This window comes from Oncorhynchus nerka, linkage group LG27 (assembly GCF_034236695.1).
Source record: "Oncorhynchus nerka isolate Pitt River linkage group LG27, Oner_Uvic_2.0, whole genome shotgun sequence".
Classification (NCBI taxonomy): domain Eukaryota; kingdom Metazoa; phylum Chordata; class Actinopteri; order Salmoniformes; family Salmonidae; genus Oncorhynchus; species Oncorhynchus nerka.
The window spans coordinates 63288151-63305627 of record NC_088422.1 but is presented as its reverse complement, the minus strand read 5'-3'; the positions used below and the strand labels follow the sequence as shown (position 1 = coordinate 63305627).

The 17477-nt window shown below is 43.1% G+C and overlaps 1 protein-coding gene across 3 annotated transcripts in view; it reads left to right on the top strand.

The window, feature by feature from the left end:
- Positions 1-1568: 1568 nt before the first annotated feature.
- LOC115112123 (myosin light chain kinase 3-like) overlaps positions 1569-17477 on the top strand; it is a 34697-nt gene continuing 18788 nt past the window's right edge. For 2 of the 3 annotated variants that reach the window (XM_029638942.2, XM_029638941.2), the window contains exon 1: positions 14925-15716. In XM_029638942.2, coding sequence (XP_029494802.1) covers positions 15156-15716 — 561 coding nt within the window. In that variant the 5' untranslated portion in view covers positions 14925-15155. Of the gene's footprint in view, positions 1880-14924; positions 15717-17477 lie in introns of those variants that run through there. The other variant, XM_029638943.2, reaches the window with a different exon arrangement.

Sequence of the window (17477 nt, the reverse complement as noted above, 5' to 3'; positions counted from 1 at the left end):
TCAGTCCAGCAATTTTTTATGAAATGGATTGATGGATGAGAGAATCTTTTGCCTTTGTTGCTTGTTTCCTCCAAGTGTTTTTCTCTGGCTCTGGATTTAGATGGAAAAGGTAAGGAAACCAGTGGAGGCTGCCGAGGGGAGGATGGCTCATAATAATGACTGGAACAGCGCGAATGGAATGGCATCAAACCATGTGTTTGATACCATTCCGCTCCAACCAGTATCACGAGCCCTTCCTCCCCAATTAAGGTGCCACCAACCTCCTGTGGTAGAAACATCTCTTTCAATGAAATACTGGACAGTCATTCTGAGGTCTTAGCATCCAGGGGACCACTACAGTAAGAGATCAACAATGTGAACAACAAGTTGTTTCGGGAGATTTAAACGTCCCTATTAATTTGATTTTGATTTATTAAGTCTTGTTCGGAAGCATCATCCAGCTTTTCATTTAACTAACAGTCATGTCAGTGTGCATGTGTATCTGTCTTGGAGGACCCAGTGGGCTGTTTTGACAAGAAAAAAATTGGTCGTAGAGAACAGGACATTGAGTACAATTTCCACGTTAAGTGAGTCAAGAGACAGAGACAAGTGCGACAGCATAGACAGACACACATGTCAGGCATCCAAGAAAGACAGATTGTGTAAAACTCTATACACACCAGCAATGACAACAGTTCGAATCATGCTGATTCCTTACCCACCAGCTGTCCTGTGATGTCTTAAGGCAGACAGTTAACTGAAGCATCATCCACATCAGAAGGAGGATTATGACATTGTGACAGTCCACCGGCATACCACCTACATGCTGTTCATAATAGATATGTCATATGTGTGGCTCCAGCACGTGTACATACACAGTGACACATTAACAGGTCAGCCCTAATGAAAATGTGCATCATCATCATCTCCTTAGGACCATTGGGACATCATCCCTCTGGCGTGCATACTTCTTCCTGCATCATAGAGCTGACACTTCCCCTGCAGACACCAAAGCCTGTAGACAATATTCCAAAAATACCCTGCACTTCTAAACAAGGTGTTCTGAGGAGGAAAAAACTGCAGTGGGATGCTTGCCAGGAGGTGAAGACTTTTCCATTCCACCTAAAACCCTGTTGCTGCCAGGCTGAGAGGGGGCCTCTTTATCCCTGAGTGTAAGACATGGGTGGTTTTGAGGTTAAGACCAGCAACACGATGCCACTGCATTTGAGTGTTGGTGACGCACCTTCTGTTGCCCCAAAGCAGAGTTGTGTGGGATCAGATCCCTAACAGGTTCACACACACACACACGGAGGGGTAAACAGGATGGAGTACACTGGTATTAACCTCAGTGGGGTGCAGAGAGAGGGCATTTGTGAGAGATCTGAGAACGGGCTCTCTTCACCTCAGACTAGGAATCATCCTCTCATCATCACTGGGTGGGAGGACCCCCACAGAGACCTTCCAAAACAAAAAGGCCAATCTGAACCCCTATTAATAAAGCAGGACACTCACATTTCGTGCATACCCTGCCTAATCTCAGGCAGCTGTTATCTCCCTGCAGGAAGTGCTCTTTGCTCTGGGCCGGCTGTGGTGCTGGAGCAGTGCTGATATCACTACGAGAGGGGACAGGATAGGGACCCAGCTACAGCACAGGACGAGGCACCGGGCGATAAAGATAGAGTTGTCTCTGTCAGCACCCATCTTTCTTTTCCACTATGTTTCAGTACCCAGAGGGCCCGGCTTCCCCATTCACCCTCTCCATAAGGCACAGAGACCCTGGTATGGAGAACCGTAGGTCCTAACCTTGGGCAGAGAGAAAGTGATGGGAACCTCCGTCTATAGAACTCTCCTTCTACGCACTGGAGGTTTCAGCGTATCTGACTACATTCAAAAGTTCACGGTAAGAGACTTGGCACTCATTGCTTTTGGGTTGAGGTTATACAAGCTAGTTTTAATTTTGTAATTTTATTTAATCAGGTTCATGGATGAAGTTAGATTGAAGACAGACCATTGGTCACACAAGGCTGCCTAATTAATAATAGGCATTTAATAAAAGATGCTAGGCAAAACTAAATTAATTCCTTTCTAGAATCTAGAATATTTTTGTGTCATGGGAGCATGGGGGAATGTTATTTGGAGGTGGTCAGGTGGAAAAGAACATTTGGGAGAAGAGTGAGTTATTACGGTGTTGTTTTTCTCAATTACCATTTAAGTCCTTGAATTAAGATTTTCTTATGAAGTAAAACTTATTTTATGTTATTAAATAATATATGAAGCATAGCCCTCAGGGTTAAATCATTTGTTCAACAAGCTTGCCGAAAACATGACTTCTTGCAGAAAAAAAGTTGTATTTTTGAAGTTCTGTATTTGTCTATCCATATCAAAAGACAGTTTGTGTGTGTGTGTGTGTGTGTTCCTCTAAGGAGGAAGGGGAGGACCATCCTCCTAAGTGAATTTCATAAAATAAAAATAGTGAAACATTAAAAAAGTTACCCTTTTTAGATAAAACTAAACTAAATATATTCATGTCACCAAATAATTAAAATAAACTGTTTTGCAATGAAGGTCTACAGTAGCCTCAAAAGCACTCTGTAGGGTAGCACCATGGTGTAGCCGGAGGACAGTTAGTTTCCGTCCTCCTCTGGGTACATTGACTTCAATACAAAACCTAGGAGGCTTGAGGTTCTCACCCCCTTCCATAGACTTACACAGTAATTATGACAACTTCCGGAGGACGTCCTCCAACCTATAAGAGCTCTTGCAGCATGAACTGACATGTTGTCCGCCCAATCAAAGATCAGAGAATGAATCTTGTGGTGAACACGTAAGCTACAGCTAGCTATCACTTCAGTGCATATAATGTGGTGAGTCGTTGACTCAAAGAGAGAGAAAGACAATAGTTGAACAGTTGGCTATGCCTATCCAAAACTGGAACTCTCAAGTCAAGGTAAGATTTTGGTGTTATACATTTATTGCCATGGGGCCCGCCGGTGTAGCTGCTAAACTGCTTCCTGCTGACTGAACACTGCACTGCATGATTGTAGTGGATTTAATAATGTGTTAGTTTTAGTAGCTACAGTATGTTGACTATGACTTTAATATGGTGGCAACGATGTAGGCTGTGTGGGATTATGGGGTGTATTCATTCCGCCAATTCGGTTGGAAAACGTTTCTTAAACGGAAACAAACGGATCGAAACAGGGATAAAAATACCTGAATTTGTCTATTAGAAACTCTTGTTTTCAACTGTTGGACTAATGATTACACCCTAGATTAGCTAGATGCAGGAAAGAGTGTGCAAGGCGGTATTGAATGTGTCAATGTCTGTCACCTTGATTACTCAAATTTCTCTCAACCTGTGCACCTACAATGTAAATGTTAATTCATAGGCTAGGTTGTAGCAACCTCATGATTGGTATAGGGAAATTTGAGTAGCATGCACTATCCTAAGCCTATCGATGTTACAGTGAGCTAGGTGAATGGAATATGCATGACAGTGATTCAATATGCTGTAATAAAAATAAGGCCATGCTCATTAAAAAAAGATTGTCCTCCATCATCTTAAACGGTACAAACCACCACTGGTGTATTAGCATGCTATCTGTTTGTTATCCATAGCTTTAACTCTGGCAGCTGGTTTAAGAACATACACAAATCCCTATTATCCTCCGGGAAGCTGTACTTGAGTGATTTCTTTAGCAACATTCCCGCAGTAGCCCTGAGACTGCCACGCAGAATACATATCAGCCAATGAAGAGAAGCACCACTCGAGATTGAACTTCAGTCAATTTTCAAGAGGAGTGGTCACCAACCTGTCCGATCTCCAGGTCATTTCTAGTCGATAAAGGGCACTACTGCAGTCACTGGTTCTAATCCAGGCTGCATCACATCCGGCCTTGATTGGGAGTCCCATAGGGCAGCGCGCAATTGGCCCAGCGTCGTCTGGGTTTGGCCGTCATTGTAAATAAGAATTTGTTCTTAACTGACTTGCCTAGTTAAATAAAGTTTACATTTAAAAAAATTAAAAATAAATCCTTGTGTTCCTATTTTTTTATTTATTAATCTCTGTTAATTGTAGGTGCAACCGATTCAGCTGCCCTGCACCCGGGTATGCGAACCGTTGCCATTTTTTTTATAAGTGAGTTCATGTTTAAATTCTTACTCAGCACTGTCAACACTTTGTAAACCATGAAATGGCTTTCTTCCTATTTCCATTTAGCACTAACGTAAACTCACCCCATTCCGTACAAATGTGTACAACTGCAACATTCAAACGAGGCTACAAAGAAAACTAATGGGACTGTAGCGACTGTGTTGACGTCAAAATCGGGGGTGTGAACTAGGTTTCTATTCAAGCGTTGATCGACATGGTAATGGTTCTATAGTATTGGAGAAAAGTAGAAAAATCTGACCCTCCAGTTATATCTTGACGTGTCATGTCGTAACGTACAGCACACATTAAGCAACTATTTCTGTCTTACAATCTCTCTCCACCAGGAGTAGCACTTCTATCATCCTCTTAAAACAAGAAATGGACAGTGACGGGGTAAGGGGGGGATACCTAGTCATTTTTTTCGTCATCATTGCATGCAATCATCATTCTCAAAGTCTCTGTTTTAAGATCACTTTAGCACCGCCCTAAAAACCCGATTCAAATTCGACACAAACCTTCAAATAGGTATGTAATGACACATTATATAAACTCTTTATAGTGTTTTATTTACATTTTAGAGGCGATAAGGTGATAAGTTGGACAGATCGAGTGAAAAAAGCAATTTTCCCACACAACATCCCTCCTTCTCACTATCACGCATTAGTTTCACTTCCCCATCCGCCATTTTTAAAAAGACCCGACGGGGCTCATTGCCTGCTTGAATTATGCAGAAACGGGCAGCGTTTAGGTCATGTAATTGATTCTGTTTGAAAGGGGAGAAATGGTGCTTTACAATGGTATTGACATTACAGTTGATCTGTAAGTATTACATTTTTGGGGTGCTAAAATAAGGGCAATAGTACAGACCAAGGCGATGTACGAGTTTACGTGAGTTTACGTTACAACAAGCATTACAGCAGTAATCAATGAGTAGGAAAGTGTATCGATAGGCATGCGTTGTTGTTATTATTAGCTGCTTGGGTCTTTTAATAGGAATTTGACACTTTTTCTGTTAATAGAAGTAACAACATGAGGCAGAAATAATGCGGTGCGACTCGAGTTTTGCCATCAACTGGAAGAGTGTCCCTTTTTGTCAGTGTCAGTGGAGGAAAGAGAGAGCGGAGGGGATGTTGAGAGGCGGATCATCAGTCTGCTGCTCTCTCTCTCTCTGCTGAGACTGACCATAGATGCAGGCACTGTCGGCCCAGTAAAGTAAATATTACATCAACCTTTCACTAGGATATGCTGTGGTATTACTCCCACAGAACCACAGTGGTATTTTGAACTTGTGATTGACATGTATCATATTAAGACCTGCTTGTTTTTTCAAAGGTCTGTAGGCCTACATTGAACACTGCACATTTGCTGCTACTGCAGACTGTGTGAGAGAACAGCTATTTCCATGTTAAAATGTATGGGAAGCATTTTCTTCATTGTTTTTGATGGTAGGCCACTCTGGTAGGCCTACATTATGATCAAATGCTTGGCCACTGTTAACTTTAACTGGGTACAGCCTCGGTGTTCACAGTAAACACTCGCTGGAAATTGCACAGAATTTTCACAATGTTCAAGTTTGTTTATGAGACGACCACCACTATGAGCATACAAACAAACAATGGGAACTTTGGGAAGTCTACAACCATTACTAGGCCTATTTCAACATTACTTTTGTTGAGATGTATTTTACATACTTACATATTACAAACTTTCTCTAAGATTTCTCTACTGCTACTCTGTTCATCATATGTATAGTCACTTTAACCATATCTACATGTACAGTTGAAGTCTGAGGTTCACATACACCTTAGCCAAATACATTTAAACTCAGTTTCACAATTCCTGACATTACATCCTAGTAAAAATTCCCTGTCTTAGGCCAGTTAGGATCACCACTTTATTTTAAGAATGTGACATGTCAGAATAAGAGTAGAGATAATGATTTATTTCAGCTTTTATTTATTTCATCATGTTCCCAGTGGGTCAGAAGTTTACACACTCAATTAGTATTTGGTAGCATTGCCTTTAAGTTGTTTAATTTGGGTCAAATGTGTCATGCAGCCTTCCCACAATAAGTTGGGTGAATTTTGGCCCGTTCCTCCTGACAGAGCTGGTGTAACGGAGTCAGGTTTGTAGGCCTCCTTGCTCCCACACGCTTTTTCAGTTCTGCCCACAAAATGTTCTATAGGATTGAGATCAGGGCTTTGTGATGGCCGCTCCAGTACCTTGACTTTGTGCCACAACTTAGGAAGTATGCTTGGGGACATTGTCCATTTGGAAGACCCATTTGCAAACAAGCTTTCACTTCCTGACTGATGTCTTGTAATGTTGCTTCAATATATCCACATAATTGTCCCTCCTCATGACGCCATCTATTTAGTGAAGTGCACAAGTCCCTGCTGCAGCAAAGCACCCCCACCTCATGATGCTGCCACCCTTGTGCTTCACAGTTGGGTTGGTGTTCTTCAGCTTGCAACTCCCCCTTTTCCTCCAAACATAATGATGGTCATTATGTCCAAACAGTTCTATTTTTGTTTCATCAGACTAGAGGACATTTCTCCAAAAAGTACAATATTTGTCCCCATGTGCAGTTGCAAACCATAGTCTGGCTTTTTTATGGCGGTTTTGGAGCTGTGGCTTCTTCCTTGCTGAGCGGCCTTTCAGGTTATGTCGATATAGGACTCGTTTTACAGTGGATATAAATACTTTTGTACCTGTTTCCTCCAGCATCTTCACACGGTCCTTTGGTGTTGTTCTGGGATTGATTTTCACTTTTTGCACCAAAGTACATTCATCTCTAGGAGACAGAACGCATCTCCCTCCTGAGCAGTATGACGGCTGTGTGGTCCCATGGTGTTGGTAGGCCTTGAAATACAATCACATGCACACCTCCAATCGACTCAAATGATGTCAATTAGCCTATCAGAAGCTTCTAAAGCCATGACATCATTTTCTGGATTAAAGCTGATTAAAGGCCCATCAACTTAGTGTATGTAAACTTCTGACCCACTGGAATTGTGATACAGTGAATTATAAGTGAAATAATCTGTCTGTAAACAATTGTTGGAAAAATGACTTGTGTCATGCACAAAGTAGATGTCCTGACCGACTTGCCAAAACTACACTAGTTTTAATGAATCCAACCTAAGTGTATGTAAACTTCCGACTTCAAATGTACATACTACCTCAATCAGCTCGACTAATCAGAGCCTGTATGTAGCCTCGCTACTGTATATAGCCTCACTACTGTTATTTTTCACTGTCTTTTTACTGTTATTTTGATTTCTTTACTTACCTATTGTTCACATAATACCTTTTTTTTGCACTATTGGTTAGAGCCTGTAAGTAAGCATTTCACTGTAAGGTCCACACCTGTTGTATTTGGCGCACGTGACAAATAAACTTTGATTTGATGTGCTGTGTGGTATTACTCCCACAGAACCACAATGGTATTTTAAACTTGTGATTGACATTACATGTATCATATTAATGTCAGGGGTCGCGGAGAAAGAGGAGCATTAGGTACAGCAAAAGACTTTCCATCAGTAGCTCTCCAAACAGATCAAAATACTGACTCCTCTGGTCTGCCAAGAGCTCTAACTAGACCCACTAGGCTCAAACCTTGCCACGCACACTTAGATGCATCAAACACTTCATGAAAATTTACATTTACATTTACATTTACATTACATTTAAGTCATTTAGCAGACGCTCTTATCCAGAGCGACTTACAAATTGGTGCATTCACCTTATGACCTCCAGTGGAACAGTAGTGCATCTAAATCTTTTCAGGGGGAGGGGGGGTGAGAGGGATTACTTTATCCTATCCTAGGTATTCCTTAAAGAGGTGGGGTTTCAGGTGTCTCCGGAAGGTGGTGATTGACTCCGCTGTCCTGGCGTCGTGAGGGAGTTTGTTCCACCATTGGGGGGCCAGAGCAGCGAACAGTTTTGACTGGGCTGAGCGGGAACTGTACTTCCTCAGTGGTAGGGAGGCGAGCAGGCCAGAGGTGGATGAACGCAGTGCCCTTGTTTGGGTGTAGGGCCTGATCAGAGCCTGGAGGTACTGAGGTGCCGTTCCCCTCACAGCTCCGTAGGCAAGCACCATGGTCTTTAGCGGATGCGAGCTTCAACTGGAAGCCAGTGGAGGAGCGGAGGAGCGGGGTGACGTGAGAGAACTTGGGAAGGTTGAACACCAGACGGGCTGCGGCGTTCTGGATGAGTTGTAGGGGTTTAATGGCACAGGCAGGGAGCCCAGCCAACAGCGAGTTGCAGTAATCCAGACGGGAGATGACAAGTGCCTGGATTAGGACCTGCGCCGCTTCCTGTGTGAGGCAGGGTCGTACTCTGCGGATGTTGTAGAGCATGAACCTACAGGAACGGGCCACCGCCTTGATGTTAGTTGAGAACGACAGGGTGTTGTCCAGGATCACGCCAAGGTTCTTAGCGCTCTGGGAGGAGGACACAATGGAGTTGTCAACCGTGATGGCGAGATCATGGAACGGGCAGTCCTTCCCGGGAGGAAGAGCAGCTCCGTCTTGCCGAGGTTCAGCTTGAGGTGGTGATCCGTCATCCACACGGATATGTCTGCCAGACAAAATGTCTGCCAGACAAAATGATGGACTTGTTTTAATAAATCAGTATACCAGTCAGATACAAATCCAGAGAATTTCCCATGCACACAATGCTGTCAGCCGAACATGCACCCCAGAATGTTCCATTCAGTGTAAAATTGGGTTCAAGGCAAACCTCCCACTGACCTCCACCCGCAATTCTTCTTCACCCCACCTCACAAAATTCGGTCACGTAACATGGAACTGCCCCTGTAAACGGGGGAATGGAAACCATGCAGAGACGTTCAGTCAGACAGTTTTCATGTTTTCTCTTTTGGTAGACAATGGGCTGTAATGGTACAGGGTTAGATGGAGAGGACTGGACGAAACCCAGAATACCCTCTCCAGTGACCTCACAGGTCTGAAATGTTGTTGTGTCAGGGAGGTAGCTTTGGTGTCACGTTTCCATTTCAGAGGGAAAATAACCCAGATTAACCCTCCAGTTAGTTGGGTTTCCTTTATTTCCTCTGTCTGATGTTCTCCCACTCTGTGATTTTATTGGTGCCTGCCAGGAGCCATGTTTATTTTACTGCTATTGTTACAGATACTTTTACAGACATTAAATACAAGTAAACGTGATAAGTAGCTCTAGTGGTACCACAGCAGCTGTGCAAATGAGGGAAACTGTCCGTGTGTTTGATGTCTAATGGTCCCTCCCGGCAGGCATGTGCACAGATAGGGCTCTACCTTTGCAAAGAACATGCCCATTTGCCCTTCCAGTCTCCAAAGTGCCCTTTTGGGTGGAAGTATAATTTCTGTACAGTAACATTCTATACATGACGTCCGAGCTCAGGGTCTCCGCTTCACAACGCTATATGGGTTTTGACTGACAGTCGTTCTAAACTTGACTGTCGTTCGAAATCCCTCACGTTAATTGGGCAACTTTTGAGCATTTGTTGTTTGGATTCAGTCTTGAGTCAGGTGAATTATTGTGTCCTCACATTTGGTCTGATAACTTCCCCATAAGATCCTAAGTGTACTCTTTCAATTGCTACCATGGTCATGCATATGCTTTTTCTAGTTATTTTGTTAAACATTAAAATGTGTCCCCTATCCATATAGACCAGTTTTCACTAGTGTAAAGGGTTAAGCAAAGCAATAAATGTAATAGATCTGTGCTAAATGACGACGGAGTTATTATAGGTGAAATATTACATTACTTTTCAGACTAAGGTTTATTTATTTGTGTCATTTAATTTCCCATTAAAATTTGACTGTCTATTGGTTTTATATACAGTAACTAAACCAAAGTAGCCTAATAATTGCTCAACGAGTCCATGACCTTGATTGTTCGGATTTTTCTGGGTTGACCTTTTTTTTTGTTTCAACACACACCCACCAAAAGGTCTTTGCACAGCCCTGCTTCCCGGCAACAGTCGGCCTATATTTGAAATGTTTTTGTGGTCTTGGTATTACGGGCCCACCCTCCATGACCCATGTGTATTGGGTCACATTATCATCGCTGGCCTGATCCCATGTCACCACCGCACCTCTCATTATCTATTGTTTCCTGTTATTCATTGCAGCTGGCTGCCCCATTTTGGGGGAGTAGACATTCATTTATGAGCAATGCTACTGCCAACGCTTACTTTCTGATATGCTAGGACGCTAGCTAACTTGCCTGCCCTGGGTTATGGGGTGGTAAATGGAGTTGTTATGATTGTTCAGAGCTGCTGTGACGCACCCCCCAGTCAAACCCCCTTGTGGAAAACCACAGCGGAGCCACATTCCTTTGATGGGCCAGCATCCTACCAGAGATTTCCATTGCCACTCCATTGCATAATGTGGTTACATTTTAGTGGGATGGTTCCTGGCGTAGGCCCAAGGCAGAGAGCTAGCCTGTTTTCTCATTGGGAAGGACTTTATAAATAAAGCACCCAGCTTACATTCTGCCCATTTAGACTGGTCCTAAGGGACTCCGTCCACTACTTGGCGGTGTTACAGTTGCATATGGATGGTTCTATGGGCTATCTTCTGCTCTCCGGACCAGGAGACAGGGACCCATCATTTCATCAAATCATTGCATCACTATTCACAGCACTGGGATGAAGACATATCCCCAGAATGTGTGATAATTGAATTATTAGACAACGCTTTTGTCTTCTCAGAAATGGCCTTAACGCATATTTACCTAGATAATTTTGGTTTTTAATTGTTTTCTAGAGCTCATTTGTCAACAGCTGGGCATGTTAGCCTAAACAAATGTAAGGTCTAGCTTGTTGAATCATTGAAAAGCAGAGATTTCATCATTGAGGTCCATTTGTCATTGAACTGTCTTTTCAATAGTAGGTTAAAAAACAAACACTCTTTACAATACCTGAATACTTTACCAATAACTGGAAAATGGGGAAAGACCCATGCAGTACAAAATGTCAGGATGTTCCAGGAAAACATTCCCATCCAATGGGACAGTAGGGGACACAGTAGGGGATACCGGGGTTGGATGTCACAGTTTTTACTCTCTCTTATATCTTACAAGACTCCTTTCAACATTAACAGAAATGTCTTGGGTGGAATAGGGACTATTTTTCTTCACATATCTTATTCCAACAAGCAATCAAACCCACCTTGCCCACTTGTGACAACCAGCCCCATCGCAGGGTTGGTTGTCGTATGGGGTGGGTTGTCACGTTTGCTAGTAGCTTATTCATTTTTAACAGGAAATTACGCAATATAGCACAGTCTTAGAAATGGCTTTGTTTTATAGAACGATATTCCTATTCAGCATTTTATACCTTAAGAACAACGTATGACATTTTGAGTATATTTGTGTGTGTATGCGCATGTTTGCACACGTGTGGGTGTGTAATAAAAAATATGTGTTTGGTGTCTCCTGAGTGGCACAGTGGTTTAAGGCACTAGGCTGTGCCACAAGAGATCCTGGTTTGAGTCCAGGCAACCGGGAGACCCATGGGGCGGCACACAATTGTCCCATCGTGCTCTTACGACTCCTGTGGCTGGATTGGGTACAATGCACGCTGACACAATTGCCAGGTGTACAGTGTTTCCTCCGACACACTGGTGCAGCTGGCTTCCGGGTTAAGTGGGCATTGTGTCAAGAAGCTGTATGGCTTGGTTGGATCGTGTTTCGGAGGACGCACGGCTCTCGAACTTCGCCTCTCCTGAATCCGTACGGGAGTTATAGCGATGGGACAAGACTGTAACTACCAATTGTGTACCATGAAATTGGGGAGGGGGAAAAAAAGAGCCAACACTCCCACTCCTCTGCCCAACAGATATTCATGATGCATTGGGAAGAAGCAGTTCAGACATTTTGCTAATTGGCAAGACGTCTCACATTCTACATTCTAGAGTTCTACATCGTTTATACGTTGGTCAGGCATCAACATTTTATTCTGATGTCTCGGTGACGTCTTCCCAATCTGCAAACGCTCTCCACACTACATATTCCCAACACATTTTGATATGTTGGCCAAAGGTGTTTGTGTTTACTGGGAAATTAGGTTTTTATAGCAACAGCACAAAATAGCTTGGGATATATTGTGTCACTGTCACGCCCTGGTCTAAGTATTTTGTGTTTTCTTTATTATTTTGGTCAGGCCAGGGTGTGACATGGGTTTATTATGTGGTGTGTTTAGTCTTGTTTTTTTTGTAGGTATTGGGATTGTAGTATAGTGGGGTTTTCTAGAAAGGTCTATGGTTGCCTAAAGTGGTTCTCAATCAGAGGCAGGTGTTTATTGTTGTCTCTGATTGGGAACCATATTTAGGCAGTGTTTCGTGGGTGATTGTTCCCGTCTCTGTGTTAGTTTGCACCAGATTAGGCTGTTTAGGTTTTCGCGTTACGTTTCTTGTTTTGTATTGTTCGTGTTCTTTCTTTATTAAACATGTATCAAAATTACCATGCTGCATTTAGGTCCAATCCTTGCTACACCTCCTCGTTAGAGGAGGAGATAAAAGAAAACCATAACAGTCACTGCCAGTATAATGTCCCCGAACAGTATGGTTACAATGAGTTGATAGTGACTACCAACCCGACCAATGCTAGTAACCACATGCCTTGACCTAGCAACTCAGAAAAAGGTTTGGAATAGCTCTCCTTTTTCTCTTTTCTATAAACATATTTTTGATGTATAATCCCAGAATTAAAACCTTTATAAAATAACAAGACATACTTTACATGTTTTTTATTTTACCAATGAAAAACACAAACTCAGTAAAAAAAAGAAACGTCCCTTTTTCAGGACCCTGTCCTTAAAAGATCATTCGTAAAAATCATAGTAACTTCACAGAACTTTATTGTAAAGGGTTTAAATGCTGTTTCCCATGCTTGTTCACTGAACCATGAACAATTAATGAACATGCACCTGTGGAACGGTCATTAAGACACTAACAGCTTACAGACGGTAGGCAATTAAGGTCACTGTTATGAAAACTTAGGACACTAAAGAGGCCTTTCTACTAACTCTGAAAAACATCAAAAGAAAGATGATCAGGGTCCCTGCTCATCTGCGTGAATGTGCCTTAGGCATGCGGCAAGAAGGCATGAGGACTGCAGATGTGGCTAGGACAATAAATTGCAACGTCCGTACTGCGAGACACCTAAGACAGTGCTACAGGGAGAAAGGACGGACAGCTGATCGTCCTCGCAGTGGCAGACCACATGTAACAATACCTGCACGGGATCAGTATATCCAAACATCACACCTGCGGGACAGGTACAGGACGGCAACAACAACTGCCTGAGGTACACCAGGAATGCACAATCCCTCCATCAGGGCTCAGACTGTCTGCAATAGGCTGAGAGAGGCTGGACTGAGGATTTGTAGGCCTGTTGTAAGGCAGCTCCTCACCAGACATCACCGGCAACAACGTCACCTATGGGCACAAACCCACCGTCGTTGGACCAGACAGAGCTGGCAAAAAGTGCTCTTCACTGACAAGTTGCAGTTTTGTCTCACTAGGGGTGATGGTCGGATTCGTGTTTATCGTCGAAGGAATGAGCATTACACCGAGACCTGTACTCTGGAGCAGGATCGATATGGAGGTGGAGGATTCATCATAGTCTGGGGCGGTGTCTCACAGCATCATCGGACTGAGCTTGTTGTCATTGCAGACATGCTCCTCCCTCGTGGTACCCTTCCTGCAGGCACATCCTGACATGACCCTCCAGCATGACAATTCCACCAGCCACACGGCTCGTTCTGTGCGTGATTTCCTGCAAGACAGGAATGTCAGTGTTCGGCAATGGCCAGCGAAGAGCCCGGATCTCAATCCCATTGAGCACGTCTGGGACCTCTTGGACCCCCCCCCCCCCAGAAATGTCCTGGAACTTGCAGGTGCCTTGTTGGAAGAGTGGGGTAACATCTCACAGCAAGAACAGGCACATCTGGTGCAGTCCATGCGGAGGAGATGCACTGCAGTACTTAATTCAGCTGGTGGCCACACCAGATACTGACTGTTACTGTTACTTTGGATTTTGACCCCCCCCCCCTTTGTTCAGGGACACATTATTCCATTTCTGTTAGTCACATGTCTGTTGACCTTGTTCAGTTTGTCTGTTATTGAATCTTGCTATGTTTACACATGTTATGTTTAGACAAATAATTAATACATTTAGAATGTTTTTATAATTACGCAGCACCCTCTAGATTCAGAGTGATATGCACTGTGACAACCAACCCATGAGGCCCCAGTCTCCCTTACCATGGACCAGAGGGAGAGGGCGACTGCTTAGATTCCTGCTTGCACTTCATCATTCCTCTGTCTACAGAGGTTTATTTTTAAAGGGAAGTGTCAGCCAATGTCAAGTCACTTTCCTTTGAGCGATGATGGGGGACAGTCACCCAATCAGAGCAGCTGTGCTGGGCGGACCAGAACCTTTAGATCCACCAATGGTTCACTTTACTCTATCAGCACCAGTAAACAAACTAAAACATATACCAACCAGCAAACAAACAAACAACCTGTACATACCAATGGGGAAGCAACATGACAATGGGTCAACATTTTAAAACAACAACCTTTCCAAAGTTCACAACATCTCTCTCTTAATACTGGCGAAAGGCCATATTCAAAAGGTCATTCCTTGCATGCCCACCAGTCAACAGCATCTTCTGAGGTTGAATTTAAATGTTTTGGTGACGTCAAGCGACCATTGGAATTTTGGCAGTGGGGGGGCTACTATATAAAAAGGTTGGGACAGAGAGGTAGGTAGAGGGGGGGGAGACAAGTGGAAAGATAAGATAGCGAAGAGTTGGTGTTTATTTAAGTAGTGTCATGTCTCTGGCACATACAGACAACAGGGTCCGGGAGACTGCCTGTATGGGAGCGGAACAACACCACCTCGGGAGCTTGAACTAAAATAGATCCAATTCAGCTTGGAGCAAGGTGGATTAGCACAGCTTCCTTTGTCTCGCTTGACACTTGTTCCCTTCTGTGTGGAATTTCTTGGAACTATGAGTAAACCAGAGACATTGGCCTCCTGCATTGCCAAGATGTACGAGGGGGGTAAATTGGACAATGCTGGGGCCCCTTCTGGAGCAATGAAAAAGCCAACTAACAGCCTGCTGAACAGCCTGGGAGGCATGGAGGTCAAGCTGAATCAGCTTGAGGTGAAGGTGGAGCAGATAGCCTGTAGCCAGACAGAGGTCCTCAGGAGGCTGGATATGGTGTGTCAGGGCATGGGGATGCTGGAGAAGGACCTGGCCCAGCTCAGAAAAGACCGGGACCCCCAGGCAGGGGACAGGGGCTCTCGTGGAGGTGGAGGGGACCCAGCCTTGTTCTCGGAGGTCAGGGTAATGTGTGGGGAGACCGTGACACTGCTGAAGAACCTGCAGCAGGAGGGTAAATGGCAACGGGAGAAAATTGAAGGAATAGAGAGCTCGGTTTCGGCCGTGGACAAGCTCTGGGGATACGTGGGGGAAGTTTTCCGAAGCTCTAAGATAGTGGAGTTCATCTTGAAAGGCATCGTACCCTGGAGGAAACAGGGCCTGCTGTACATCCAAGAGGAGGAGGAGGTCAGTGAGCTCATGTTAAAGCGGGCTGGCACATCTTTGCCATTTCAGAACTAAATGTGATGTCCTTAGGTGCTTGACAATGTTTGAGTTATGGTTTAAACATTTTATAATCAGTTATTTTTGTGAGCCATTACCCACTTAATTTAACCTTTGGAAAGTACGCAGTGCATTATGTACTTAGTGGACTGTCATTATGTGTAGTTCTCACACTTTTTAAATACTTTCTCATTCAAATGGGAACATGAGTTCAAATGAGTTCATTTGCAGCATTGGATATGCAATGTTCATCCTGTTTAATTCACCAAATGATGTGGTGTAAAATAAAGGGAACAATTTCTCTTTTGAAAATGACTAATTCATGCTTTGGGCTTGTGGGAAAGGATTTCAATATAGTCGTGATTTGACTACTGTAACAGCATCTTTTGTTAAATGTTAACTCTCAATAAGTGGTCATTGCTATTTTCATAGGGCATGACCTAACATAATGAGGAAGTGTAAATTGAAGTTGGACATTTTTCCAGCAAAATGTCAGTTGAAATTCCCAGTGCAAAGTGTTGCTACTATAGTAGCCTTGTGCAATGTCACTTAACCAGGCGACCTGTGTCACCGACTGTCTCTAGAATGTTTGTTCAGCTGTTGGGAAACAATGTGAGCTGTTTCAGTAATGTTACTGTCAAGATCAGGCTGTTGGCTAGCATTAAGTTCAAAGTGAAACTGAAGTGCGAGGGATTTTTCCCCACTGACTGTATCCCCCCCCCCAGCTCATGACAATTTAGGGTAAAGAATCTGGATTACATATAATGTATGAAGAATCTATTTTCTGATTCATATCAAAATTAGGTTCTCATCACTGGCGTCTTGATAATCTTGACATGAAATACTAATGTTTGCTACCACATACAGTAGCCTACTAACAAACCATTAGAAGGCAGATGGAACCAAATGCTGGTCATCTATTCGTTTGAACATATAATTAGGAAATAGAATAGTCTTTCAATATGATCTCTTATTTATTCATTTATTTATTTCAACCTTTTTATTTGATCAGGGAGTCCCACTGAGACCACGGTCTCTTTTACAGATGAGCACTACCGAAATGACAGAAAATACACACTTCAAAATGCAAGTAGAAAGGAAAAACATGGTCATAAGAAAACAAACACATTCATCAATAAATAACCCCTCAATCAGCTTTCAGAATGGGCCTAGAGGCACCAAAATATGAAATGTAAAGTACATTTTAATATTAAATGTAAAGTACATTTAGAAGATTGTTCCACTAGAAGCTGATTTACCTAAGTCAGTAGAGACCAAAGGAATTTCCAGAGTTAGCCATCCCGGAGACCGGATGTGGTAACTCGTATGTCTAAAGTTTAGTAATGATGTTAGCTGCAGTGGGAGTTTTTGTAAAAGGGCTTTATATATGAAAACATAGCAATGTATCAACCTACATGACATCAAAGAGCCAACCAACTTTCTGGTTAGAGAATGCAGTGATGAGTACTAAAACTGTTGCCTGTAATGATAAACTGCATCTAGCTGCTTTAATGAAGTGGCAGCTGCGTTCATACTGGTGATGTCGCCATAGTCCAGGACCGATAGCAACGTCGACTGAATAATCTGCTTTCTACTATTTAACGAGAGCCAGGACCTATTTCTATAGAAGAAGTCCATTTTTATTCTCAGCTTCTTAACTAACTCATCACAGTTTTTTAAAAGACAACTTTTCCTCTATCCAGATGCCCAGATATTTGTAAGCAG